The sequence below is a fragment of the Lepisosteus platostomus genome, chromosome 6 (genome assembly GCF_059453375.1).
Source record: "Lepisosteus platostomus isolate fLepPlt1 chromosome 6, fLepPlt1.hap1, whole genome shotgun sequence".
In the NCBI taxonomy this organism is placed as follows: Eukaryota; Metazoa; Chordata; class Actinopteri; order Semionotiformes; family Lepisosteidae; genus Lepisosteus; species Lepisosteus platostomus.
In genome coordinates, this window is record NC_142616.1 from 20,020,311 (window position 1) to 20,030,451 (window position 10,141).

The following is a 10,141-nucleotide window of genomic DNA, read 5'->3' on the forward strand; positions in this document are numbered from 1 at the left end:
ATTTAATATATTAAATTACCATAAGAGGTTAGTAAGGCGTTTTTATTAGGGTTATATGGTAAAATGTGACTACCGCGAATTTTGGCTTTACACGCTACTCAACATTTTATTTACGCGCAAGTTCCGAGTCGACTCATTTCTGTTATCATTTTACTGGAGACTAATACAAAGTCTAAGAAAACACTGTGCATCATCTACATGTAGTTGACAGAGCAGGACCACGCAGGTGGAGCAAGGCAAACATCAAAACCTCCACCTCCACTCACACAAAGAAGCAGAGACAGTAGGTCACGGAGGGGCTGACTGTAGGAGGAGGCTCTTTCTCAGCAGCCTTCCGTTGTAATGACAAGTAGCACATACTGTACCTGTACAGTACATGCGTTCATTTTGTGTGTGTGTGGAGCTCAAGGAAATACAGTTCAGCTCTGGCAATCTCCGTGGGCATCTACACCACATGGATTGCTTAAGGACAGTGAAAACAAATTGATCCAAGATGATACTTTCTTCCCAGCCCCCTGTTAATGCACTGCGGCCTTTTTTAAAACCAGAGGCAAGTAAAAGCAAGAGGAGGGGCAGGAGGTATAGCACAGCACAGATTTAATCATTGCAGATTTCGTGTTGCATCTTAAACCAAACGTCCTGGCTAATTAGGCTGTATCCCACTGAGCGCAGCTTGCTGGTTTTTAATCTATTATTAAGTTTCACTCCTAGAAATTAGAATTTTAATTGCTTTTTATCTTACTTATTCTGAAAATGAAAAAAAAACAATGAAAAATAGCTCTTGTACTAGTGTGTTATAAACCGGTTAATAAAAATATCCAGCCTTTGTAATCTTTGTAAAATTACTATTTACATGTGATTTGTCTTCAAAAGCAAGCAGCAAACCCTTTCAAGTGACACACTGACCCCTCTCCTCAAAAACATGAATTCAAACTTTTCTGCCCATAAAAGGAGGAGGAAACTAATTTGGACATAAAACAATTAAACACAAATCCTGACCATAAAGGAAAAACAATGTATTTCCTTATTTTTGCTTGTTTCACTCTATGTATGTACTCAAAGACAAAATTACTAATAGTAAAGCATTAAATAAACATGAAATATATTTGTTTCAAGACAGGCAGACCAGTAAGAGTTTTTTTTTCTTGCTCCCTGTCCAAAGAGGGGAAAAATTATTGAGTAGGCAAGGAAGATAATAAAACATATTAGACTGAACTCCAGTGTTTCAGTTAACTCCAATTAAGAATAATTCCTTACACTTATATTGACCTTTTCTGGACACTCCTCTTACAAGGGACTTTAAAGGTAATGGGGACTCTCCTTCATGACCACCAATGTGTAGCCCCACCTGGGTGATGTGATGGCAGCCAGAGTTCAGCAGTACACTTGCCACAAATCAGCTATCAGGGAGCAAGAGAAGAGTGATGAAACCAATTCATTGGGGATTATTAGGGTTATTATTAGGATTGGTAAAGGCCAGGGGGAGCTTTGGGCAGGATAACAGAGTTATCCCCCTACTCTTTTTGAGAAACACCCCGGGATTTATAATCCAAGAGTCAGGACCTCTAGTTTTACTCTCATCCAAAGGACAGTGCCTTTTATACAGTATAGTGTCCCTGTCACAATACTGGGGCATTAGGACCTGCCCAGACCACAGGGTGAGCATTCCCTACTGGTTCCACTATCACCACTTCCAACAGCAACCTTAGCTTTTCCCAGGAGGTCTCCCATCCAGGTACCCAACCTGCTTATCTTTAGTGGGCTGCTAGCTGTGTATTGCAGGGTGGTATAGCTGCTGGCAAATACACAATTAGGCACCAACAGCTGGAAATTAAAGTCCACAGAATCAGCATTATCATTATGAGGGGTTAATGTATTTAAAATAATGCTATCTGCAATACTCACGGTCTATCATTATTGTATGTCACAGACATTTATACTCTAATTAAATCTAATTTACATACAAAACTGTAATTTCTGAAGTACCTAAAGCAAACAATCGTACAGCATGGCAACTACACCTCATAAATTGTAATAAGTGCTGTTCAACACGTAACCCTTACATTTCTTAAATATACAGTATTAATAATGATCCAGAAAAGATTAAAATCTCATTTAAACTAGATCTGTTTTGCTTCAGCTCTGTACACCATTAATTTTCTTGCATAGCATATATCTAAACATAGCTTTGTAATGCTCTAAGATTTCCAACTAATCCTATTTGATAACAAATAGCCTAATGTTCATTCCAGATAAGATTAGATACTGGTCAGATCATGGTTTTGTTGGGGACTGTAATCTGGTTGCAGCCATGAGAAGCTGGTTCAGATAAGAAGCTGGATGAGACAAATCAGCTTTTATCATTAATCATCACTTGGCAGCTGTATTTCACAACAATGACTTTTGTCTTTATTTTTCCCTGGAAGTAGTTTTGCAAGAAGCATGTTTGCAGTTGGTGCATATTTTCCGGTTCCGGTCACTCCAGTCACTCCCGTCACTCCCTCCCACCGTATTATGATCTCTCCTAACGTCTACCTGTACCCACAACGACTGTACTCCTACACCACTACACACACATGTAAGCCGAAATTGTACTGTCCCCTCGATAGCCCAGTAAAACTGTACCGGTCATAATAATATTTAATATGTATTAATTACCCATACTATTTTTAACCATACTATTTTTGCACTGTTCCAATAATTACCTTGCACTGTTTTTGTCCTGTTATATTTTCTCTGTTTGCGGAATTTTGCACAGTTTTGATTACATGTTATTTATGTTATTACATGTTACTGTTATTGCTATTGTGTTACTGTCTATTGTCTTATCTTCTGTCCTATTTATATACTGCACCTGAGTGACTAATGAGAAACACTTTTCATTATACTATGCACCTATGCATTAAAATGGAAGTTTAATGACAATATAGTTGAATTGAATATTTCCTTCACTTCCTCACAAACAGCACTCTATAAACCCTGAGTAACATTAAATAGGGTGAACAGTGGTTTACACTTTCACAGTGTGGAGTGAGAGCAGAACACTGACCGCCAAATGTCAGGACAATAAATACAGGAGAATAAAGAAGCTTTGTATTCCAGTGTACAGTCTCTGGTGACTCCGCCATCCATCAATAAATCGAGAGAATACTGATGCAGGGCGGCACAGAGGCTACAGAGGAATAATACACTGGCCTTTCACCTCCCCAGGTCCAGATGGGGGCTCACTCAGGCCACAAATTAAATGAGCACAGTGGCTTCAATTTGGACAGCATTCCACATCGCGGGATCATATTCTTCCAATCCCATTCCTCAAATCAAGATACTTGTACAGAAAAGACCATTTTGGTCCATTAAGGAAGTCAGCCATTGGCAACATTTGTTTAAAGTGAATTAACCCTTTTGGTATAAGGCATCTACTTAGGCCATGTGAAGGATTTCTGAAAGCCTTTGGAATGTACTAAAGGCCTCCTTCCAATATTGCAATCCATGCAATATTTTCAACGCTTTAGGACATTTTGGTTCCATGATTCACAGGACTTTCTTTTGGAAAGCATTGCTCACATTACAAATGGGCATTGATTGCGTTTCTATACATCTTTTTAAAAGTTGGGAAATTTGGTTTTACCTATAATTCTAGAATATTAGGTAAGTTACCATGATCTTATTTCCCATTCCTATTTACCATAAATGGTATACACAGTATTAACATAGTATAGCAGTGCTTTCTGTCTGTGTCTGACAATCTCATAAATCTATATGATGGAATACATATATATTGGCAACAATCTGTAAGGAATAAAAACTGAAGGATACAGTGAAGTATACAGTGAAGGATACAGTGTAGTATACTCATTGTGGTTGGATTTTTATTATATAGACATACCATGACAGCAACAAGAGCTCACTGTGAGCTGTAACATTAAGCAAGAAATACAGGAATGTGCCTGGATATTTTTTATTTTTTAAAGAATTAAAAAAACCAAAATAAATAATTGTGCTGAATATAATTCAAAATAAACACCTTCAAAATTAATTTCATATCTAACTTCTTCTGACTGGATATGCTAAGCTTGTAGAAAAGAAGTGAGGAAAAGCAGGCTTTAAAAAGAGTTCTAATTAGCTTTCTGCTTCATGAAACACTCCTGTACACATTTGCATTGTGAAATATGGTAATTGATCATCAATCTTATCTCTGTACTCCATGCTAAATGGAGAGAGGGGCAAAATAGAGCCATTGAACTGAACAGGAGATGGATTTCATTAAAATCTCCAAACACTGCGCTGTGTTGTCAAGGCAGCTCCTGTTGCCATTGCTGTTCCCCCATGAGGATTCTGGGCTCTCTTTTCTAAAACACTTCCTCCTTCTTCTTCAAAAGGTAGACCACTGAACAAACAGCACCACACCCCTGCAGAGCGTCATATCACAGGGAGCCCTTCTCCCTCCTCACCTGTGTCCTGATAGAGGATGCCTGGGAGTTCTGCAGGGAGCAGAATATCCGGTCTTTACATCTCAGCTTCCAACGGAGAAGTGGCTAATGCTACCGTCTACTAATCAGGCACATCCTGCAATTTATAACTCAGCTGGACTGCAAATCCATAGAGAGCACAACACGTTGCTGTTTTAAAAGATTTTGATTGAGATACCAAAAAAAAAGTCCAGCAGCACACTCCTGAATGCCTTCTCAATGCTGCGCTGCTGTAAAACACATTTATATGCAGGACCTGGCGTGAGGCAATCAATACATATTGATCAGTGAATTCAGAACGTGCTCAAGGCCTGGTTTGAATATCAAAGTCACACATGTAAAGCTGCAAAAACCTATCCATTTATAATCCTGTTGTAATTTACACTTAATCCTTCTGTGGTTGCCATTTTCTTAATTCCCCCAACAGTTACGCAAAATGTACATCTTCAATCAACAGCTTGAGAGGTTGTTTTTTCTAAATCCCATTCAGAGAAGTTAGAATCATTAGCATGAAACATCACTGTGTGAACTTGCATGTGGGAGCCACACTTAAATCTACTGGAAAATTACAAAAGCATGCTGAATACTTTTAATGTCTATATATAACCACCCTGCACTTTCATAATAGACATATATTGTGGATGGGGTCTTAAAATACTTGCATCTTTTATTACAAATTACAACACAGATCCCATGAATATAATTCAAATGAAATACACTGGCATACCTGATTAAATAAAACCTCTTTAATGGTACTAACTAAATATCCAATCAGAGTAAACAAAACCCTTTCCTAACCTGTAATGAGTACTGAATAACTAAATTAAACCAGATTGCTACACCTGAAGCGAGTTTCCAGACGTGCTGAAAGGAATGATACTTCCTACTGGACAGGCCGTTGGTGGGAGGAAACAATGTTCAGTTTCATGCAGTATGCATCTACTTTCTAATTTAATCAATTTTCCAATACTATTTCATCAGCTTTAGTTTGAAAAAAACCATTGGGTCAAGAAATCACCAGGCTATCAGGTTTCAAAGGGTAGCGAGTAGCAGAGTAGTGGTTAAAGCTCCAGACTAGAGAGTTGTGGGTTCAAGTCCTGCTGTTGTAAACCTGATTAAGGCAGTTCTCTCAGTAAATGCCCTGCTGTATGAACAGGTGCTCAGCAGGCCATTATTACAAATCATAACTTAGATTATTAGACATTCATCTCAATATAACTTTGGAAAGAAAATACAAGATTTTTTTTTAATGAAACTGGGATTAAACTACATTGTAAACTGGGGGAACACATACGCTGCTGAATGTTTGGCATAAAATGCTGCTGTTATTACTATTACTAATATACATTTCAAGACATAGTCAGTTATAACCCTTCATTCAGTATGTAGAGAATATATATGCATCATCATGCCTGACCCATTCACTGGTATCCGAAATAAAGATCACACTTAATACTGGTGTCTGCCCACTTCCCATTTACTGCCAGGTTAAGCAAATTAAAACAATTATTTTCGTCAAAAAACCTTTATATGTTAAACACTTCAGATGGAAACTCCAGATTTATCCAGTTTATTGCGCAAGTGATTTTTTAAATTAAGGATGATCACTGATTTGCTAAATGTATGTCACATTTGTGGTGGGGAAAATACGCAAAATATTTCTATCCCAGTAATGCTCTCCTTATTATATATAAAATACTTAAACCCCCTGCTTCCTGCTTCTTTATTGATTCGTTTTTGGATGCTAATGCAATTTTTTTAAAAGATCACAATTTTCAGAAGATCTTACCTCTAGTAAACCGATTATTGTTAGAAATACTTAATTTTAATCTAATTACTCTTGCAAATCATCCAAACTTCGGTGTTTTACGTTTTGAACAACTTTTTAACCCTCTAACATTTTCTGTACATGTCGGCTTTCTCCATTGATTACAGGTAATTCCATGCGGTGCTAAGATCGGTAATGTGGTGCACAAATTCAAAGATGTTTCGTAACGGTCGCTTAGGTTAGCGTTTAGCTACCTGTGCAACTCCTAATAATTAAGAGCAGCGATCCAGCGTTCACTTTACAACTTAAGAAATCTATTAAGTCATCTTGGTCTAAAACGAGATAACCGAGATTCAGCTGTTGTGATATCTCTTCTATATACAGCGCATATTTAATTGCCGGTCTTTTTTATTTTTTTATTTCCCTGTGAACCTGTCGCCTTCCACGGAAAGGCGTTTATTCCGCTATCGGTGCATTCCCACAACCGTGCTGGAATAATTTGCTTTTCAGACTCACATCTCTGAAGCGATTCCAGTGTTTGATCTTGCGGCTGTACTGAGAAATGGTGGACAGCCATTGCTCATCTTCCATGAAATTCGCCGCATTCTCTGCTTCTTTGCCACTCTTCACGTCTCCTTGCGCCGAGGACCCCACCAGCACCAAGACTGGGACCAGAAGGCGCCCCAGATCCCTCATCCCGACCATGGCTCTCCCGACCGTTCCCGCTGTAGGGAGGACGCGATTGTTTCTTGTCGCTCGCCGACTTCCCTTCCTCTCGGGGAGAGATAGATGGAGGATCTACACCGAAATGTGACCTGATTGAGATTCTCCTTACAGGCGCACAGCTAACGAGAGAGAGAGAGAGCGAGAGAGAGAGTCTGCGCCAACACGGACTGACAGGTTGTGAAAACTGTAACACTTCGATCGTTCAAATGCTCAACATTTATATATAATTTTATTGTGTAATGCAGAAAGCAGTGACATTGCTGTGCTTCCACAACAGTTTAGAGCTTTTAGCAACCGTACCCTCGCTAATCGTTAGAGTAAAGGTAATAATATAGACCTGTGATACACCTGAGCGTTACTCTGGGCTCTAGTGGGCGCTAGAGTTAAGTTTCGCACCGGTGCGTTCTAACAGCTCGATACTCTTTCCAGACCATATAAACCGTATGTTTTTCATTCAAACATACACCCCTTCAGAAACCTAAAACCCTCTACCCGGAAGAAAAAAAATTGACTGGCAGTGGTTTAAAATGCAAGGGAATTAAAAACTAGAAACCAGATTAGGTAACAATGTCAATGACCGGGGTGCCAGGTAAAGACCACACCTAGGACCATCGCAACAAGTTTTAAGTGTGCTAGCAACTGACGGAACACCAGTCATCAGTTCTGTTTCTTAAAAACTGTTTAAAGACTACCACCATCAAGGTTAAAGCTACTGTATGGCGTGATTAACAGATACACAGTAGGTGAAGAAATAAAAACAGTGGAAAGGCTAAAGCGCATCTTGGGGGAAAAAATGTTCTCCTGTGCCTTTATTGATACAGGCATTCCTCAAACATTTACAGAAAAACAAAACAATTTTCTCTCAAAGTCACTTTCTCTTGCTTTCTAAACGTGAATTTCTGGAAACATACTGGCAGATGGAAGGTATACAGTGAGACCTACAGTAAGTGGTCACCAAAACCCCAATATTTTAATTGATTACACCAACTAGCAGTCATCAGTTTTATCCATTTTTGAATACACAACACAAGTACAGGAAAACATAATTTCATTTGTTCAGACCGAGAGGGGAAATACCATACCAAATGTCTAAATGTAAGTAGTCCTTTCCTGTTCAGTGACTGAGAATCCTGGACCTCACAATTATCTCATCTTTAAATAGAGTTCATTAGAGACATCCAAGGATTAAAGGTTTGGAATACTTAGTGATAAACGTTTGACTTAACCTGCTTGGTTAATGGGCAGCCTCCTGTCCATAGCATGAGGAGGCTCGAACCCCATTCAGAATGGGTGGACCGAGGGGTAGTTGCAAGGTGGAGATGGGAAGGATTCTTGAGGAGAACGCGAAGGGAGGCGTTGGAGTTTGGTCTATGTACTGTAGCTAGTTTGGTGGTGATGGTGTTGAGGTGCAGCTGAGTGAGATGGACTTCTTGTTGTTATCCCTCCCGAACTTCAGTTCATAACTTCCATTCAGATTTGCTGTGACAAAACAAAAATACCTGATTGAGAGAAGCACGCTTAATCAAAGAGCTTCTAGTACTATGAAGGAATATAGAGTAGAAATTCAATATATATTCATTATGAAAGTTCCTTTTTACCCCATTACATCATACCAGGAAAGGTTCTGGACACTCGGCCTTCATCTAGCCAATTCAATTAAGGTAACACATTTCTTTCTTTAAATGCATATTGACAGCTGTGTGCATTTCACATCTCCATGTCTCCTTGTGGATCAATGTCTCCATGCCATCATATTCTTAAGGAATCGTATTCCCAGTGTGGTGTTTTTCCCTATAAATTGCCATGAACAGTCTGATATTCAATGGCTAAATCGTCAGCATGTTTTAAATTCCTGAAAGCAGCAGAGATATAAATACAACATTAGCACAAATAGGACACTGGTGACAATGGATTATCTTTTATATAATTATATCGAAGTACAGTTGACCGTATGTATTATATTATTATCTTCGAATTACATAAGGTAATCATCATTCTCGAACAATCACTAATCTACTTTAGTCCAAAATCCTAAATATTATGGCTGCTTTTCCAGGAGAAGTCCTTGGATTTATAGGTAGATATTGTTAGGCAGGATGCTTGGTTTCTGAAGACGTCTGATTTCTCAAATGGCACAGCCATCACATAATGAGAACTGGAAACAGAAAACAAGCAGAAATGGAAAACCTCTGTTAATCTGCCTCACTACAAAGAACCAGCTTCCAACAGACAACTAGCCATCCACGGTATAGTACCAAATCTGAATGATACTGTATCATATGAAGATTAGTCAAAGTACAGTGTGTTGTATACCAAATGTAAAGCCTATTAAGTACCAAATGTAAACCTTAAGGACTTCCTTACCCTTTCCCAGATTTAAAACTAACAAAAAGCACATGATTAATGTTTATAAATTTAATGATGGTCCAGATAAGTGTTAAACTCATCTGTTTAAAATGTCAGAAAAGAACAAGACGTATTACACATGCTACAACGGCTGTAAGAATGTTTGAATTGAATCTCACTTAATTTGCAACAGCATCTGGTTTGTTAAGGCTGGTTTCTAAACCTGTATCTTAAATTTATATTCCTCCCTCTAATCTTCTTAACATTTTTGTCTAATTTATTTTTATTGCCTGGAGTTGTTTCAGGGAACGCTTAGTCTATTAAATCAAGCCCTGCGGTGCTGTAAGGCAGGGATTGTTCATAGCAAGCCTCAGAATTCCTGTATGCCTGGGCTCTGACCTGATTAACAGTGCTGTCCTCATCGTCTTTGTCTCAAACCTGCTCTCAGTTCAGGTGGATTTATTCCTGGTCATCATTGTCTAGAAGGATTTGCATGTAGTTAAGTTTAAGGTTGCTGTAATACTTGCTCTTGGGTCGTAAAATGTCCTCATTTCCCAGCTGCCTGGATGGAAACATTAGTGGACAGAAAAACTGTCCCTGTCCACAGTTTGAGCCAAGCCCTGCTTTTGCTGATGCACAAATTGAGATTAAGAAGCAGAATCATCTGCCCTGTCACCTGGATTCATCAGCATAAGATAACTGGTGAGACAGAGAAATTAATGATCATCAAGTCATCTATCACATCATGATCTTGATCCTGCCAAGTCACATGAACACCATAGGACTTTACTGGACACTGCCCTTATGGATAGGCTGGTGTTCCATAAAATCT

The 10,141-nt window shown here is 38.8% G+C and overlaps 1 protein-coding gene across 1 annotated transcript in view; it reads right to left on the reverse strand.

The window, feature by feature from the left end:
- The window catches only part of spock2 (SPARC (osteonectin), cwcv and kazal like domains proteoglycan 2), a 47,696-nt gene extending 40,592 nt beyond the window's left edge, over window positions 1-7,104 (reverse strand). Inside the window, exon 1 of the mRNA XM_088634652.1 lies at window positions 6,754-7,104. Within this exon, the coding sequence (XP_088490778.1) occupies window positions 6,754-6,942 (189 nt within the window). The 5' untranslated portion in view covers window positions 6,943-7,104. The remainder of the gene's footprint in view (window positions 1-6,753) is intronic.
- Between the last annotated feature and the right edge of the window lie 3,037 nt (window positions 7,105-10,141).